This window comes from Bombina bombina, chromosome 8 (genome assembly GCF_027579735.1).
Source record: "Bombina bombina isolate aBomBom1 chromosome 8, aBomBom1.pri, whole genome shotgun sequence".
NCBI classification, from domain to species: Eukaryota; Metazoa; Chordata; class Amphibia; order Anura; family Bombinatoridae; genus Bombina; species Bombina bombina.
The window spans coordinates 153,053,506-153,073,943 of NC_069506.1; the positions used below are offsets into that span (position 1 = coordinate 153,053,506).

General features: G+C 36.2%; 1 protein-coding gene across 1 annotated transcript in view; it reads left to right on the forward strand.

The window, feature by feature from the left end:
• Window positions 1–20,438, forward strand: part of DBP (D-box binding PAR bZIP transcription factor) — a 75,438-nt gene that overhangs the window by 13,380 nt on the left and 41,620 nt on the right. Inside the window, exon 2 of the mRNA XM_053690648.1 lies at window positions 9,309–9,641. Within this exon, the coding sequence (XP_053546623.1) occupies window positions 9,309–9,641 (333 nt within the window). The remainder of the gene's footprint in view (window positions 1–9,308; window positions 9,642–20,438) is intronic.

Here is a 20,438-nt window from a genome sequence, read left to right on the forward strand (position 1 = left end):
TTTTAAAATGTACATTGCATACATACATTTACATACATACAAACATATATATATATATAGATAGATAGATAGATATAAAATCATTGTTTTATTTAAATTAATTGTATCCATGGACAGCGCTGCTGAATATGGCCTCGCTTCCATTGAGTCGTAATTCAGTTTGCGTGCACTCGCAAACCGATAAATATGCTGTCGGAAGCAATATCGTTTATCGACTGTTTCCAATGGCGCGTTATAACTCGATATCGGCAGCCGGACTTCGGCTGCCGAAAAGATCTTCGTGTCCCATAGAAAGTAATAGAAGCCGTTAATCGATAAATTATACCAGGTTTCCAATGAAAGCGCTAAGCGTTAATACATTGTCGGAGGCTGTCGATACATTGAGATATATTACCCCCAGCTCAACTAGGTGTAAAAGAGGAAAATTGTGCTTTTTGAGATCTATTTTCTATTGAAATTATAAAACTTGCAAATAATGCAAGTGTTTTAATGTAGAAATAAATTGTTATAAGTAATATTTAATGTTGTCTCATGTATAGAAATAGTTGAACTTATATTCTAATAGAAATATCAGTATATATTTAAATATAATAATATATGCAAGAACATATCTACAGAATGCAAACTAGACCTATGCCTAGGGCAGCAATACATATTACTTATATTTCTGAAGTGGTAAATATAATTATATTAAAAAATAGTATTTGATTATTAAAAATATGGATAAGTGTTTTTTTATTTTTCTTGAGAGGCGATCACAGGTAAGAAGCACGGACGTTAAACGTAAATTCTATAGCGTAAGGTCGGGTTACCTTAGCAACTAATTGATTTTCAAGAAATCCGACGTCAGATGGAAGCGTTAACACAACGTTAACTTACAGCTACACGAAAAGAGCGACTGCGCGCAACATGCTAATCTTTTCAATGGAAACCTGGTACTAAAATGCAGCCGTAAATTACATTTAGCTGTCGGCCGCTTCGGTAGCTTACGGCTCCATTTTTAACGTCTCAATGGAAGCGAGGCCTATGTTGGTGCTTCATAAATAAAGTATAATAATATATATTCCACAATACATGAAGCACTCACAGACCGTTTGAAGAAGGGATGTTTTAATCCGCAAACCTCACAATAAAGGAATATTTTGCACAGTTGACTCAAGCCCAGTGAGATTGTTTTTTGACTACCCTGGCAGTTGGTGAACAAGTAGTGAGAGTGCAACTTTATTACAACATATATATATATATATATATATATATATATATATATATATATATATATATATATATATTTGGTTTATATGCTTATACAGGTATGCTACAAGCTAGTAAATTTGTTGTAGTAAAGAAACCTATTTAGTTTAAATGAATGGATAATAAATTATTATGCATGTTTTAAAAATTATTTTACAACCACGTTAATGGCATAGTTCCTATTTTGTCTTTGCAACAGGACTGCTTCAAACTTTGTGCATACATTGGTTCTCTGAAAATAAACTGTATTCCTCCAGTGTTATGTAGCCAAGCAGAGATATTTTACATATTGTGTGTGAGATGTCTTTTTGATCAGTAGGGAAACAATTTTAAAGGGACAGTGTACACTAATTTTCATATAACTGCATGTAATAGACCAGTGTTCATTTTGACTGCAAATTTCGATTTAGTGTTAGTTTTAGTCTTTTGACTAAAATGCCATTTTAGTTTTATTCGTATTTTAGTCATCTGAATTGTTTTTTAGTTTTAGCCTAGTTTTAGTCTACTAAATCTTCATTAGATTTTAGTCGACTAAAAATTATAGTCAACTAAAATCTAAGGGGTTTAGTTAAAGTGTAATGCACTATTTAAGCATTTCTCTATAATTTCCAAACTCATTATATACTCAAGGAGTAAACATAACACCTGTTATTATTTATGGTATTAAGGTTTAAACATGTAATACAGACACAGATTTAGCCGTGGTGATATAACGTCTTTATTAAACCTAAAATTAAATAAAACCAAGTTTCATAAACAAACAGAAGTGCAACTTTAAAATATAAAAAAACAAACTCTAAACTGTATTGGCTGTAATGCCATTGCACATATTACCCAATATAAAAACTTTAACAGTTCTCTGTTAATAATTAAAACAAGTATCAAGTAACTCAACACAATAAAAAGTTTCTGCAGCTAGCACAGGCACAGCATAACTTAAACCCATACTCGTGGGTTATTCTTATTTCTATAGGAAGAATCAATTGTTTGTTCACAAATTCGAAAAATTTTCGACAACGAAATTAACACTGCTCTAGAACTTCCAAACTCATTATATACTCCTGGAGTAAAGGTTTATTAACCTACTTTTATTTTTTTTTTAAAATAAAAAAAGATTTAACTGTTTTGATATATAACATGTCTTTATCTTAAAATTAAATGAAACCAAGTTTTGTAAATAAACAATAAAATAGGCTTGCTTTATTTATTTATTTTTTACAAAAGAGCAGTAATTAGATATGGATTGATTATAACAAATTGCATAAAGTGTTAATTTTGACAGCAAATTTTGATTTAGTTTTAATCGACGAAATTAATACTGTAATATACTCTACTATAAAGAATAATATGCAGGGATACTGATCTTAAATTCCAGTATAAAACCTTTTAAAAACTTACTTAAAAGCTGAGTTTAGCACTGTTTATGAGGTTAGGCTGGGACACCCCGTGAAAGGGGCTGGGAAAGCAGAAAGGACAGACACTCCCCGCCCCTTCCTTGCATATGAAAAGACAGATTACACAAACAATAGCAGCAATAATCTGTAGACTTGAGTCTACATCTAAAATTTTGGGCCTGGTTAGGAGTCTGAAATTCAGCACAATGTTATTAAAAATAAGTAAAATTATACATTGTTACAAAAACACTTGCAGATGGGCAATATACAGTTGCAAGAAAAAGTATGTGAACCCTTTGGAATGATATGGATTTCTGCACAAATTGGTCATAAAATGTGACCTGATCATCATCTAAGTTACAACAATAGACAATCACAGTCTGCTTAAACTAATAACACACAAAGAATGAAATGTTGCCATGTTTTTATTGAACACACCATGTAAACATTCACAGTGCAGGTGGAAAAAGTATGTGAACCGTTGGATTTAATAACTGGTTGAACCTCCTTTGGCAGTAATAACTTTAACCAAAAGTTTCCTGTAGTTGCAGATCAGACGTGCACAATGGTCAGGAGTAATTCTTGACCATTCCACTTTACAGAACTGTTTCAGTTCAGCAATATTCTTGGGATGTCTGGTGTGAATCGCTTTCTTGAGGTCATGCCACAGCATCTCAATCGGGTTGAGGTCAGGACTCTGACTGGGCCACTTCAGAAGGTATTTTCTTCTATTTAAGCCATTCTGTTGTTGATTTACTTCTATGCTTTGGGTCATTGTCCTGTTGCAACACCCATCTTCTGTTGAGCTGGTAGACAGATGGCCTTAAGTTCTCCTGCAAAATGTCTTGATAAACTTGGGAATTCATTTTTCCTTTGATGATAGCAATCCGTCCAGGCCCTGACGCAGCAAAGCAGCCCCAAACCATGATGCCCCCACCACCATACTTCACAGTTGGGATGAGGTTTTGATGTTGGTGTGCTGTGCCTCTTTTTCACCACACATAGTGTTATGTGTTTCTTCCAAACAACTCAACTTTGGTTTCATCTGTCCACAGAATATTTTGCCAGTACTGCTGTGGAACATCCAGGTGCTCTTGTGCAAACTGTAAACGTGCAGCAATGTTTTGTTTGGACAGCAGTGGCTTCCTCTGTGGTATCCTCCCATGAAATCCATTCTTATTTAGTGTTTTATGTATTGTAGATTCGCTAACAGGGATGTTAGCATTTGCCAGTGACTTTTGTAAGTCTTTAGCTGACACTCTAGGATTCTTCTTCACCTCATTGAGCAGTCTGCGCTGTGCTCTTGCAGTCATCTTTACAGGACGGACACTTCTAGGGAGAGTAGCAACAGTGCTGAACTTTCTCCATTTATAGACAATTTGTCTTACCGTGGGTTGATGAACAGCAAGGCTTTTGGAGATAACCCTTTCCAGCTTTATGCAAGTCAACAATTCTTAATCGTAGGTCGTCTGAGAGCTCTTTTGTGCGAGGCATCATTCACATCAGGCAATGCTTCTTGTGAAAAGCAAACCCAGAACTGGTGTGTGTTTTTTTTATAGGGCAGGGCAGCTGTAACCAACACCTCCAATCTCATCTCATTGATTGGACTCCAGTTGGCTGACATCTCACTCCAATTAGCTCTTGGAGATGTCATTAGTCTAGGGGTTCACATACTTTTTCCACCTGCACTGTGGATGTTTACATGTTGTGTTCAATAAAAACATGGCAACATTTCATTGTCTGTGTGTTATTAGTTTAAGCAGACTGTGATTGTCTATTGTTGTGACTTAGATGATGATCATATCACATTTTATGACCAATTTGTGCAGAAATCCATATCATTCCAAAGGGTTCACATACTTTTTCTTGCAACTTTAAATGGATCATCTACAAAACATTTATGCAAGGAAAAATCTAGTGTACAATGTGCCTTTAAAGATGTAAATGTATTGAGGGAAATACGTGTCCTCAAATAGCTCTCATAAACCACATGTGGGCAGTTGGGAGTCCAAGGGTATTGTGTGGCTTTTGGGGGCTTTTGGTTTGTATACAAAGTTTATTTTTTGTGAGGTTTTCACATTTGAAGACATTCCAATCTGTTTGAAAACTCCACAATACACCCCCTATACTTTGCCTAGGGTTAATAAAAGCACTTTTTCTTTCATGTAATTGGCAAGAGTCCATGAGCTAGTGACGTATGGGATATACATACCTACCAGGAGGGGCAAAGTTTCCCAAACCTCAAAATGCCTATAAATACACCCCTCACCACACCCACAATTCAGTTTTACAATCTTTGCCTCCCATGGAGGTGGTGAAGTAAGTTTGTGCTAGATTTCTACGTTGATATGCGATTCACAGCAGGCTGAAGCCCGGTTTTCCTCTCAGAGTGCAGTGAATGTCAGAGGGATGTGAAGAGAGTATTGCCTATTTGAATACCATGGTCTTCCTCTAGGGGATCTATTTCATAGGTTCTCTGTTATCGGTCGTAGAGATTTCTTCTCCTACCTCCCTTTTCAGATTGACGATATACTCTTATATACTATTACCTCTACTGATTCTCATTTCAGTACTGGTTTGGCTAACTACTTTATGTAGATGAGTGTCTTTGGGTAAGTAAGTCTTTTTTCCCCAGCAACTTTTCTTCTTGGTATTTGACCTTTCATATTCTACACCTAGAACCTGTTAAAACCCATTGAGTTTACTTCCAAGTGGAATTTTTTGTCTGTCTGCACATTTTTCACCCTAGTTTTTGTGCATATTATGGGGCCGATTTATCATGGCCTGAATGGGGCCAAATACCCCTGTTTCCGCGCAAACCTTTAGGCTCACCGGAAACAGGAGTTAAGAAGCAGGGGTCTTAAGACCGCTGCTCCTTAACTCGTCCGCTGCCTCTGAGGCTGCGGGCATCAATCCGTCCGATCGCATACGATCAGGTTGATTGACACTCCCTGCTACCGGCCGATTGGCCATGAATCTGCAGAGGGCAGCATTGCACAAGCAGTTCACTAGAACTGCTTGTGCAATGTTAAATGCCGACAGCGTAAGCTGTCTGCATTCAGCATTGTCTGGTGGCCCCTTAGTCCACGTATTAAAAGACCATTAAAATCGGCATTTCAACATCACATAAAATGTTTCATTATTGAACATGAAACATTATTGCCATATACACTCACTGTTTATTTTGCTTCCGTTTGAAATAAAATACACCTGAAAATTATACTTTATCCCCTTTCTCCTACAGAAGCTTGGGTTAATAATTTTAGCTAATTTATCTGTAAGGTTTTATTTACCCCCTACCCCCCTCCTACCTTGCATTTTTTCTCATTTTCTTTTTTTAGGATGGATTATCAGTTCTTGTATCAACCGTCAAGCAAATTAGATAATAGAAGTCAATTTAGAAGTTGTTTAAAATAGTTTTCTCTATCTGAATAATGAAAGAAAACATTTGGGCGTCATGTCCCTTTAAGGGAATAGAAGAGTGCAGGCTACTCTCAGTCTCTGCACATGTGCAAACAGAGTTCATGATATATATTTGTATTCGTTTGTGATTGGTTAGTAAGGGTTCAGGGGGCAGGGAAATCAGTGAAAAGAAAAAACATACAAAAGTATGCTCATTTGACAAACTAAAGCTGAATTATTTATTGCAAAATTCTTCTCAAATATAAAGGTACATTATTTATGCAGCTTATAATAAGTGTTTAATGTGCCTTTAATAAAAAGTTTCTTTTATTTTTAGTTACAAATGGAAAAATATAGCTCGGACCACACTTTTTAACTATGAAATATTTACACAAATTCAATATAATCCGAAAAAGTTAACTTAATTATTGCAATGAAGTGTTTGAATATTTACGTTAGTTTATAGTAATTGCTTATCATAAATAGAGTTTACTGTTTAACTATATTTTTTTTGTTAGGTTGCTATGTGCATAAATGTAATAATCTTACTGCTGCATTTGCAATTGCAGCTGTCACTACCACATCCTAATCTTTACCCTATGCACGGTTATTTACCTGATCTATGGCTGCCCTGCACGGAATGTGTTTGTTTTTTTGTCAAAGTCTAGCAAGCTACTCCTTCATTCAGTTACATGAAGCTCCTACTGCCTGCATTCTTGATCCTTTACAACCCTATCACTGACTGTAACGGATAAGGAACTCAAGCAGCAGGAACGTGTTGTTACTCAGTTTAGGAGCAGGTGGTGCAATTTTAATTGGCTGTCCCATTCAGCTTGCACACTTCAGTTCTGGGCGGGCGGCTGATCAGGTAGAAAACGGTATATAGTAATAATAAGGATACTGGTGGAAACTGGAGTGGCATAACATCCTTTTTAAGTAAAAAAATTTATTCACACGTATTAGACAGTCATGGCCAATATTAAAGTAATTAGCTGACATTTTTTACTGTAGATTTTTGCCTGATATATTTTGCTTAAACATTGGTGAAAACTCCAGGAGGTAATCCCCATGAATAGCCTGCAATACACCTATTTATCTAGTATTTCTAGTGTTTAACAAGACTTTGTTGCTCTATATCTTTGTCTAATCCATAGGAATAGTGATATCCCAGAAGGGGATACAAAGGCGTGCTGTTAGGAAAGATACTGGTGCTTTTAACAAATGTTAAGGTGTAATTTAGTATGTATCGTGTTCAGCCGTTAGATGAGAAAGCCGTAATGGCTAATGTCCCTTGAAAGGTGATATTTCTGGCGGTCGATTCCCGGTAAAGGCAGCTCCTCCTGGTCCCAGAGAGCAGGGATGTTACTGTAGGGAAATGAAGGAGAGAGGGCGCCACATAGCGTGATAACGTTTCAGAGAAAATAGCACAAACGTGGATAGGTAGTGAGCTTACCAGAAGCTGTGGTACTGTTCTATTACCAGTACAATCTCGCCTGCTAGCACTTAATCAGTGGCTAGTACACTGCCAAACAATATACTTCTTGGGACTCCCCTCTTAGATGACGGCTCGAAGATTACCCTCTGTTTAGCCGTGGGAGGTGTTATGTTTGAATGCTTGAAATCTTGCTTGATAGCACAGAATAAAAGATATCTTTTATTTTGAGCATTCAAACATAACACCTCCCACGGCTAAACAGAGGGTAATCTTCGAGCCGTCATCTAAGAGGGGAGTCCCAAGAAGTATATCGTTTGGCAGTGTACTAGCCACTGATTAAGTGCTAGCAGGCGAGATTGTACTGGTCATAGAACAGTACCACAGCTTCTGGTAAGCTCACTACCTATCCACGTTTGTGCTATTTTCTCTGAAACGTTATCACGCTATGTGGCGCCCTCTCTTCTTCATTAATCCATAGGAATAGTTTACAAACAAAGCAAACCATCACCAGATCTGCCATACAGTGCATTTTGATGAACTGGTATCCAGGCCATCATCCTGAGGGGAAGGAAAAAATGTCTCCTTTTTTAGTAATGGTTAACTTTTTCTCTCTCTTTTACCTCAGGGAAAACTCTCTAGTCCACACTCTCTCACAAAGGCCATTACTTTCATCGTGTATTTTTTTCTCTATAGCTAAATTCTGAAAGTTTGGGGCTTTCTAAAGTGGAAGTATAGATTTAACATTGCTATATTCCACAGAGTCATTGGTTGCACACTGTAGTGACCCATTTGCATCTGTCCCTAATTGGCAGGGAAGCAAACTTAGATTAAAACGTGCTGGTGCCAATTGCTTTTTGGACATGAAAAGATACTTATTTTTTTAAAATATTTAAACAAGGAAAATAATACATTTGCAAATTATTCTCAAGGTTATATTTGCTTTGAATAAATTATTCTATCTAGCATTTATTTAGTGTTTAATGGCCCTTTAAATTCCCCCCTTACACTTAAGGGGGCCTATCTATCAAGCTCTGGACGGAGCTTGAGGGCCCGTGTTTCTGGCGAACCTGTGAAACACGGTTTGGGAATCAGTGTCTTTATCAATGAGCTGATTGAAGATGAGTGTTTGGAAGCAATTTCAGTTTACGTAGTGTATATACAATAGATCAGGCTGTTTACAGGATAACGTTGGTGACTGTAAAAATTGAGAGTCTAGTTTTAAACTTTGTTAATAAAAATCATAACCTAAATAGATGTTTGTTCTCTTTAATATCTATTTTAACAAGTATTAAAGGGATAGTCTATTCAGAATTAAACTTTCATGATTCAGATAGAGCATGCAATTTTAAACATCTTTCTAATTTACTCCTATTATTAATTTTTCTTCGTTCTCTTGCTATCTTTATTTGTAAAAGCAAGAATGTAAGCTTAGGAGCCAGCCCATTTTTGGTTCAGCACCTGGGTAGCGCTTGCTGACTGGTGTCCTAAATGTATCCACCAATCAGCAAGTGCTATCCAGGTGCATAACCAAAAATGGGCTGGCTTCTAAGCTTACATTTTTGCTTTTTCAAATAAAGATACCAAGTGAACGAAGAAAAATTGATAATAGGAGTAAATTAGAAAGTTGGTTAAAATTGCATGCTCTATCTGATTCATAAAAGTTTAGTTTTGACTAGACTATCCTTTTATGGGTGGTAAAATTAATTATTCCAGCAAGAAGTTATTACTTTTTTTGTGAGAGTAGTACTGCCTAGCAAACCACTAACTTTTCAGCACATGTATTATTCCATGTTTTAACTGCCCAATGTTTTGTTGTGTTTTCTCAGCCTTAATGAAGGACAAGGAAAGAAAACTGGAAGATGAAATGGTTGGACCTCGGCCTTCTCACTGTGCTTTTCTTGGATCTCTCCTATGGGAGCGCACATTACCATACAACGAGATTGAGTATGTTGACCTAGATGAGTTCCTTTTGGAGAATGGTCTACCGCCAAGCCCACCTCACCAGTCCTTCTCACCAGCTAATCTAACACCACCTCCATCCAATCAGTCGGTGGTGGATCTCAGCCGACCAGCTTCCTGCGCCTCTTCCACTTCTGCTTGTTCCTCTCCAGAGCAAAGCATGATGGGTAGTGAATTTGAACACCCAAGCAGCAAAGCAGGTATTGCAGTTTATTGTAAAATCTGGGTAACATTGTTTTAAAAAAAATATCTAGCTGTACATTTTATGATTCTTTTCTTATACCCTTATTTATTCATAGAGTACAATCAATGTACAAACATAGTGAAATTAAACAGTATATTGAGGCAAATTAGACAGCACATTATCTGGAACAGTACCTTGTAAAGTCTCGTTATATTCTAAACTAATCAGAAACGAAAAAAGTATAACTAGGTTAAAGGGAGTTGGTTTTTTACTTTTGTTATGCTATCTGTTGAAAAAAGATTACTGGTTCACTCAAGATTTTTTCCAACCTTTTCTAATGATTTGACAGATTTATGGGAAACTTAAAGGGATATGAAACTCAAAATCTTTATTTCATGATTCAGAATGAGAATACAATTTTAAACAACTTTCCAATTTTCTTCTATTATCTAATTTGCTTCATACTCTGGGTATCCTTTTTTGAAGAAGCATCAATACACTATTGGGATTTAGCTGAACGCATTGGGTGAGCCAGTAACATGAGGCATTTATATGTAGCCACCAACCAGCAGCTCCTCAGCCCTACCTAGGTATTCTTTTCAACAAAGGATACCAACTGAACAGACAAATTAGATAATAGAAGTAAGTTTGAAAGTTGTTCAAAATCACATGCTCAATTTCTTTTAATAAAAACAAAAATATGTCGCTTAAGAAAGCCTTGTGCTATAATAGTGGAACAGACAAACCTAGTATACACACAGATCTAGATGCTTTAGCATTTTTGGTTTTGTCAGATACGTTAGGAATGAAATAATGGTATCGAAGTTCAAGCAAGTTCTCCCAAATATGATCAGGGATGAGTCACATGGGCGGGTACACGTTATGCTGTAGATTGGGGGAGGAAAATAGTATTGGATCACAGACCTGCTTCAGAGTGGTAAAATCACATTGAAAGTGTGTTCTGAAACAAACATTAAACTGTCGGGCGGCGGGGGCACATAAAAAGTACTGGAGGGCTTATTTTTGGCAAATGGGTTAAGCAGTATGAAGTTTGGAGGTCATATTTTCAACAGTTATAGTGAAGGATATGCTCGTACGTAAAGAGAATTAACATAGCCAAGAGGAACATAAAGCAAACTGACTAAATTATAGGTATCTATTTGACAGTTCATTCATATAGATTAACACAGTAGAACAGCATAATCAATAAATGCATAATAAAAAGAGAATGCAAAAGCGCTTAGTTTGAATTCCAAATGAGTTTGTTTTTTTCTGACAAATGTCAGTTACATTTTCCTTCCTAATGCATCATGTGACATCCAACAGCCAATCACAAAACGCATATACGTATATCCTGTGAATCTTGCACATGCTTAGTAGGATATGGTGCCTCAGAAAGTGTGCATTAAAAAATACTGTGCACATTTCGATAGTGGAAGTGATTTGGAAAGTTTGTGTGCTCTATCTGAATCATACAAGTTTAACTTTGACTTGACTATCCCTTTAATAGGGATGTTAGTTGTTTTGTAGGATGTTTTTATAAGGTTTTTGTAAACTGCAAGACATATCATCATGTTAATAAATTTACCACACTAAATGTGTTTTAGATTTTAGGATGGCATAGACACATCATATTTTTATTCCCTAAGAAAAATTCTTAAGATTTGGTTCATTCAGCCAAGGTGCGTAGACTTTTGGGGCCTCTCTAGATAATTGTGCAATTTTATTGTATAATAATAGTTATTGCCACAACAAAAGGATGCTGGTCATAATGAGGAGAAAACCGGTGCTCCTCGCTGACTTACGGTGTGCAGTGCTCCTTATTCCTTCAGGAGCAAAGAGGGTTTACCTTGAAAGATCTGCTGGTGCAGCCTGGTTCCTCTTCTGTGACCTCCTCTTTATTGCCACGGTGGGCTTCATTTCAAAGTTCAATTGGTCCACTATATGGTATGACCAGGCTTGAGTGTTGCTTCTACTTAGTTTGACCAATTTGTGGACAGTTAGTAAATAGAAGTGGTCTGATTCGATATGGTCACTTCAATGGAGTCATTATACAAGTAAAACAGAATCACTGCTTTTTCTGTATGGCAGATCCATGTGATCTTTTTAGGATGCGGTTATGGTGGCTTCATTGCGTTGCTTTAAGTGAGGCAGATTTATTAGTGATTACATAAGTGGGTATGACAAAGTGTAGTAACAGATTGATGATCCACTGCATAGCTCAAGCAATGTTATGGAAGAAGGTGACTGAAGATATAAGAGTATGGTCAGTATGAACACTTCCCAGGCACCAGCACTGATGACCTGCTAGAGAACTGAGGGCCACATCTGATGGAACCCTACTAAGCCTATGACAGATTTCTAAATTCTGAAAGCAGAACCACAGATTTCTCTCCATGCCGGCAGGTTTTTGAGAATTGGGCCTTCAGTTTTGCAAATTAGCATCTCAAAGTAGAGAGGAGGTCATTTTCAATAATCTAATTTTACTCTTTAGAGCCAATAACTTTGACTTGAAAAGCTGTAGTAATTTTGCTGATTTTCCCAGAAACAAAATGTGTACATTGAGCATTGTTAGAAAAAGTTTATTTATTATTATTCTATTTAAATATTTTTCATGGTATTCTGTTTCTGTGACATTGTGTATATTTTGCAAAGGGTAAATATGCAATATGTTGCTATTGTATTATATAAAGTTACAGTTTAGGAGATTTATGTTTATAATCTAAGACTACGTATTTGTGATTAGGTTAGCATGATTAAAATCATCCAATGGGGAAATGGTTAATAGCAAATATATTGTGCTACCTACATTGTCAAGAGCTTATTATATTTATTTATGTGATTAAACTGTCTCTGGTTTCAGCTTTTTATTTGGTTTCAGTCAGCAGTGTTTACAGATAGATGTACATTGTCTGATTTAAATGTCCAGAATCCAATACCCTTGTCAAATTGAGTTTATTTGGGTAGGTTAATATATCAAGTTTTTATATATGGTATTCTTTAAATGGACATTTTAATGCAAAAAAAAGGCATGCTCTAATTAATTAGTGCATATAATTTGTGTATTAGTTCAACCCTTGCAAAGAGGTAGCTCCAAGCAGGAAGCAGCAAGTGAGCCAATCAGAAGTGGCAGTAGCATGACCCCAATAATCACCATCTGAATCAACTGAGTTGGACTTTACCTATGTGCTTAAATCCTTTGCAGGGGTTAAAGGAACAAGAATCTCCGAATTTTTCTTTCTAGAGAAAAAAATGCATGCCAGCTAAATAAGAAAACTGAATGTATTTTACATCATTTTATTCCATATGCTATATACAAATATATTTTTTTCTTATATTTAATCAATACTCTTCACTTACAATACAACGCATCTCTTTGTATATTTGTATTGTAGCTGTTTGCCATTAAAAGCTACAGATAAATTATAGTGTTTATATGTTTGTTGGAGTATCATAAAATGTTTTTATCCTCTTATATCACTTATATAACACATAGGGTGCCGCTCCTGTGTGATGCACATTCACCTGTGAATAGCGGTTAGTCAACTAAAAATATATACTGTTTCTCTGTGTCTTTTATAGTGAATACAGTGATTTGTATAGAGCTGAAAGAGTTACCAATAATTGCATGCAGTTGCTCAGCTTGGAGGAAACGCTGTGTGTTCCTGCTGCCCTGGCAAGCTTATGGAGAGGGGAGAAAGGCCAAGCCTATGTCTTATTTTGAGTTTAACAGGAGGAAACCCGCCCCAACCACAAACACGCAACCGGTTTGCCATGTTATAGCAGCCAGAAATGCCAGTGTTTGTGCGCTGGGAGATCAAATCTTCTAACCTGGTCAGGAACCGTAACAAGTGCCTCATTCTTTTGTACCTAGCAGAAGAAGCTGGTGGAATTTATGTTATTGTGTGTTGTATATAAATAAGAATATATGCAATATTGTAATAGAATCTAGGCTTATGCCAAGTGGAATATATTACACTGCACGATTAAGCAATATCCCATATTTTTGTTTATTACTTAAAGGGTTATTGTACACTAGATTTTTATTTGCATAAATATTTTGTAGATGATCCATTTATAAAGCCCATCTGGGGGTGTTTTTGTAAAATTGTATAGTTTTGCTTATTTTTAAATAACATTGTGCTGATTGTCAGACTCTTAACCAAGCCTCAAAGTTTTAGATGCATTCTGATGTATACAGACTTCAGATTGCGTCTGTTTGTATAATGGGTCTTTTCATATGCAGGGGAGGGTCTGCTCTCAGCCCCTTTCAGTGGGTGTCCCAGCCTAACCTCATTAACAGTGCTAAATTGGGAGCTTTTAAGTACGTTTTTAAAAGGTTTTATACTGGATTTTTAGATCATTGCCTGTGCATATTATTCTTCATAGTAGTGTCTATTACGTGCAATTATATGAAAATTGGTGTATACTGTCCCTTTAATGGAGATCATTGTGCATACTGCAGTATGGTGATATATAGTGGAAAAATGACTTTATAATATGTCCCTTAAGTCCTACATTTAATGTGATACATCAGCTTTTAACACAAACCAGCAAGGGAGTTAGCTTCACACATTCATTGTAAATCTCTCACTCTGCTTATTTTTCTATTAATATGTTGGCTTAACATATCATTAATGCTGAGCGTCCCCCTCACACCCCCTTAGCTCCTCCCTAAACCCGTGTATAAAACATGAGACAAGCTAAGCAGACGTGTGATGCCAGATACTGTACAGTCCACGTGCCACAACAGAACCCATTCTCGTGATGCAACTTGAGTTATGGTCTGCATTTATATTGAAAAAGACAGGGAGGAACAGATGGCAGGAGGCTTATTGTTGTGTGAATGCTTGTGTGTGTGTGTGTGTGTGTGTGACTGTGTGACTGTGTGAATGCTTGTGGGTGTGTGTGTGACTGTGTGAATGCTTGTGTGTGTGACTGTGTGACTGTGTGAATGCTTGTGGGTGTGTGTGTGTGTGACTGTGTGAATGCTTGTGTGTGTGTGTGTGTGTGTGTGACTGTGTGAATGCTTGTGGGTGTGTGACTATGTAAATGCTTGTGTGTGTGTGAATGCTTGTGTGTGTGTGTGACTGTGTGAATGCTTATGTGTGTGAATGCTTGTGGGTGTGTGACTATGTAAATGCTTGTGTGTGTGTGTGTGTGTGAATGCTTGTGTGTGTGTGACTGTGTGAATGCTTGTGGGTGTGTGACTATGTAAATGCTTGTGTGTGACTGTGTGAATGCTTTTGTGTGTGTGACTGTGTGAATGCTTGTGGGTGTGTGACTATGTAAATGCTTGTGTGTGACTGTGTGAATGCTTTTGTGTCTTCCTTGTTTTCACCCACTGTCATTGTATGAGGAACAGTGCATTAATATGTCCCTGTCTGGCTGTAAGCATGCACCTACTTGCCAACCAAACAGAAGTTCTGTTTAAGCCTCTTGCTTCCTTGTCAACAGCCAAAAAATGACTTTTGTAGAGGTGATTCAGGGTAAATTGGCATGAACAAAGCTTAGAAATATTTGAGTAGCAGAAAATGAGAAAAAAATGGTTATGGGTATAGTTGGCATGGCATCTAGTGTTCCAAACAACAGTTATTTTTAATAATCTGTTTTGCTGTGCACATATTGAGTAATATGTTAAATGAAGTCAGATACCAATTATTCCTTATTTTATGACGATCACTGCATGTGTGATAAGTAATGAATGAAAACATATATAATTGCTATATTCCTCTATTTATTTGTTATAATAATTTTCGAATTATATTAGATTTGTGGCAAGTTTTTGGATTATTCTACATAAATATGTATGAAAAAAAAAAAAATATATATATATATATATATATATATATATATATATATATATATATATATATATATATATAAGAGAGTATATGACAAGCTTTTCAATACTTATGACTTGTTAGTTTGATACTGCGTTACATTGGGCAGTGCGTGCAAGGTGGTATTTGTTTATTATTAGCCCTACTGTTTGCTTCAGTTCTTGAAGAGAAGAAAAAAAAAACACCCACATGTAGAGAACAGATGCAAGAGGGAGATGAAGAAGGGACTTAGAAGCACTGTTTGGTTGATAGAGATGGTCTGGGCTTTGAAAAGTCACTTCTTATACTTATTTCTTGAAGATGCGTAAAACTGATGATTTTAATTTAAAAGGACCTTCATTTGATATAGTGTTTAGGGCCCGAATATAACTAGTTTTGATAAGTAAATCTTGCCAAGCCTTCTTCCGTGTCTGCAGAGATTGCAGTACACTTTCCTGTAAAAGGAGTTTTAAATCTGACGTTTAGCGGTAAGTTGTTCCAGAGGTTTGTGCCTAGGATGGCAATTTCCTTTTCTTTCTATAACCTAAATATGGACAGAGATGGTTGTAAATAACAGGCAAGTATGTTGAATTGGGACACATCTTGTAGGTATAGTGGACCAATTATGTAGAGAGCCTGGGTAATCGTAAAGATAAACCTGTAAGTGTTATTTTTTTACAGCAAGTCAGTATAGTTGTCTTAGTTATTCTAGTGTGTGGTCATACTTCCTCTGTTGGAATGAAAAAAGGATGGTTTCTTGTCAAATGTAATGTAGAACTATTTGTATAGATAGATCACTTAGGTTTTGCTTATCATTTCAGTGCTTCTTTGAATTTGTGTCCTCAGTAAAATCTAATTGATCAGGTAAAAATAAATGATTAGTTAGCAAGGTAGAGTTTTCCCTGATAAAAGCAGATGATTGGGTGTGTTTGCATGTGCAGGCAGGTCTAACGTTTTCATTTATGTTTTGTTTATTTTCTTCAGTTGAGCTGGATCATCTGATCTTAAATGGACACTGAACCCACATTTTTTCTTTCGTGATTCGGATAGAGCATGCAATTTTAAGCAACTTTCTAATTTACTCCTATTATCAAATTTTCTTCATTCTCTTGGTATCTTTAATTTAAAATCAAGAATGTAAGTTTAGAAGCCGACCCATTTTTGGTGAACAACCTGGGTTGTTCTTGCTGATTGATTAGATACCCACCAATAAACAAGTGCTGTCCAGTACTGAAGCAAAAATTGTCTGGCTCCTTAGCTTAGATGCCTTCTTTTTCCAATAAAGATAGCAAGGGAACAAAGAAAAATTGATAATAGGAGTAAATTAGAAAGTTGCTTAAAATTGCATGCTCTATCTAAATCACAAAAGAATAAAATTGGGTTCAGTGTCCCTTTAAATTACCTTGAGATGGCAAATGTGTGCATCTGGGTGGTATTTTGAGAGTTAGGATATCTTAGGATGTCACAATATCAGTCTTAGTAAATCCACATCAACATTGCTATGGTGCTTCTGGAGAAAGTGGCGTTACTTACTACTTTGTCTGATGTTATTCATTAACATAAAAGGCTTCATACATATTTTTGTAAATAGATGCTATTAAATAGCTACATAATTATCGTATTGGAGAGAAGCCTCTTATACAGAATGTCTGGATTTCTTTTTAAATTTTCCTTTAAGTAATTGGTATATCTTATAAGCAGGCATTTGTTATACACTAAAAGATGCAGGATGTCTTGCAGGTTAACTGTGTCCTTTGCAATAGATTACTTGCACGGCAGTTATTTGATCTGTAACACAAATCTTTCTTACATATTTTTATCAGTTAGTTTTCAATTTGCCTCTCAAGTAATTTGTAGTCCAATCTGATGCCATGGCCTATATTTAACAAGGTCTGGCGGACCTGATCCGACAGTGCGGATCAGGTCCGCCAGACCTTGCTGAATACAGAGAGCAATACGCTCTCCGTATTCAGCATTGCACCAGCAGCTCACAAGAGCTGCTGGTGCAACGCCGCCCCCTGCTGACTCGCGGCCAATCGGCCGCCAGCAGGGAGCTGTCAATCAACTCGATCGTACTCTATCGGGTTGAATTGCGGAGATGTCTGTCCACCTGCTCAGAGCAGGCGGACAGGTTATGGAGCAACGGTCTTAAGACCGCTGCTTCATAACTGGTGTTTCTGGCGAGTCTGAAGACTCGCCAGAAACACAGGCCCACAAGCTCCCTACGGAGCTTGTTAAATGGGCCCCCATATGCTTGATTGAGCCTTTAAAGGAATACTAAGCCCATTTTTTTATTTCATGATTCAGATAGAGCATGCAGTTTTGAGCAACATTCTAGTTAACTCCTATTATATTTTTTTCTTCATTCTCTTTCTATAATTATTTGAAAAGCAGGAATGTAAATTTTAGGAACCAGCCCATTTTAGGTTCAGCACCCTGGATAGTGCTTGCTTATTGGTGGCTACATTTTGCAAGCCAAATAAGCAAGCATAACTTAGGTTCTGAACCAGAAAATGGGCTGGCAACTAAGCATTACATTCCTGGTTTTTAAATAAAGATAGCAAGAGAACAAAGATAAATTGATAATAGGAGAAAGTTGCTTAAAATTACATGCTCTATCTATATTATTAAAGAATTTATTTAGTGTCCCTTTAAAGGGACAGTCAACACTAAAATTGTTATTGTTTAAAAAGATAGATAATGCCTTTACTACCCATTCCCCATCTTTGCACAACCAACCTTGATATATTAATATACTTTATAACATTGAAACCTCTAAATATCTGCATGTTTCTAAGCCATTAAAGGGTGCCTCTTATCACATGCTATGTTATTCGTTTTTCACAACAGGGGAGAGCTAGTTCATGTGAACCATATAGATAACATTGTGATCACGCCCGTGGCTTGTGGCAGACACTGCACTAATTGGCTAAAATGAAAGTCAATAGATAATAAATAAAATGTCATGTGATCAGGGGGCTGTCAGAAGATGCTTAGATACAAGATAATCACAGAGGTAAAAAGTGTATTAATATAACTGTGTTGGTTATGCAAAACTGGGGAATGGGTAATAAGACGATTATCTTTTTAAAACAATAAAACTTCTGGTGTAGACTGTCCCTTTAACCTATAAATATAGCAACATTGAGCATACCTTTTTGTTTTACATCTTTTTTTTTATTTTCCAGTCAATAGAGTAACAAAAACAAAAAGCACATGTAAATATCATATTGTATAAAATTACTAGTATTAGTCTCTAAAAATATCAAGCGATAGGGGACCAAATGCCTGTGACATTGCACACAGGTGAGCAGAGCTTGGTATTTATTTAGCATAAGAAACTTGCTGATTCTATCTCAAATATCACTACATGATGTACACTGATGTAACTCACACCTCATCTACTCAAGAGCATGCACTTTATCTGTAATTATTCCTCCTTCTCAGCTAGAATTACTTCAGACACAATCTGTTTACTATAGCTGAGAACTGGCAGATGAGAGGTTTAGCCTGACAGGATTGCAGTAGTTCAGGGCGTAGAATTACGTGAGGTGAAGGAATGAGCTCTTTTTATTCAACCTTCTTTTATTCTCCTAGTCTGCTTAAAGGGCCATTAAACCCAATTTATTTCTTTAATGATTCAGATAGAGAATACAGTTTTAAACAACATTCCAATTTACTTCTATTATCTAATTTGCTGCAATCTTTAGATATCCTTTGTTAAAGAAATAGCAATGCACATTGGTGAGCCAATCACATGAGGCATCTATGTGCAGCCACCAATCAGAAGCTACTGAGCCTATCTACATATGCTTTTCAGGAAAGAATATCAAGAGAATGAAGCAAATTAGATAAATAAAGTAAAGTGGAAAGTTGTTTAAAATTCTATACTCTATCTGAATCATGAAAGAAAAAATGTAGGTTTAATGTCCCTTTAATACACAATAATAGAGTGTTACATGGTAATAAATCCAATATTTGTTTTCTACATTTGTCACTTATGGAAGAAAATGAAAACAACCTGCTTCTTCCAGGTCCTACAGGTTTAGTTCCAGGTCATGTTCAGTTCCACAACTGTTACATAAAAGTAGAAAAATCAAATATTCTAATATGTTAGTGCATTTTTATTAATGCTCCTTTTTATTGCGTAAAACTATGTTTAAACCTTGCAAAGGGGGTTTAAAATATTGTTAAAGTTTACTCCAAAACACTATAATGCTGTGTTCTTCCAACTATTCAACCAAGGACTTGACAGGGTCAGGCCAAGAAATCTGAAAATTTAAGTATGAGGGTTTTTTGTATTTAAAGAGACATTAGAGGGACAGTCAAGTTTTTTTTTCTTTGTAGTGTAACTTAAAACTTTGTTTTAAAATAACTGCAAACTTTTTTTTAACTTACATATCTAGCTTACTTCTGTCATCATATTTGCTTTCCTTTGTTGAAAACTAAAAACAAATTAATGTAAAAATACATCATATTAAAGTTGAATTGGTGCTGGGGGGGGAAATGTACATATTAAAAAAAAATGTTTTGGTGTAAATGTTTATCTACAGTCAGCAATAAAGCTCAAATGAATATGTCTAACCTTCAGTGATAGCACCTGGCACTGAATGGGTTAAAATGTGCAGCTACCATTAACGGAGTGAAGCAGGGCTTACAAGTCCCTATGCCGGAGCCAAATGAGTCATCATTGCTTCCTGACACTTTAGATTTGTTGAATTCTGATCCAACCTATGGAGCAAATTATGTTTATACCCCCCCCCCCTCCCCAAAACGACTTATTTAGCTAATTCTGCATAGTAAAATACTTTCAGCAAAATACTCATTTTAACAGACGGAGAGTTTCTTTTAGTTCACCAACCTGTCCTCTTAATTCGAGCAATGTTAAACCAGGGTACCTTAATACAGTTTGTTTAAAGGATTAAATGAAATTGAAGTCAAACTTGGCAATGCATCTCATTTGTATGAAGTTTTCAAGCTTCTAAAATACA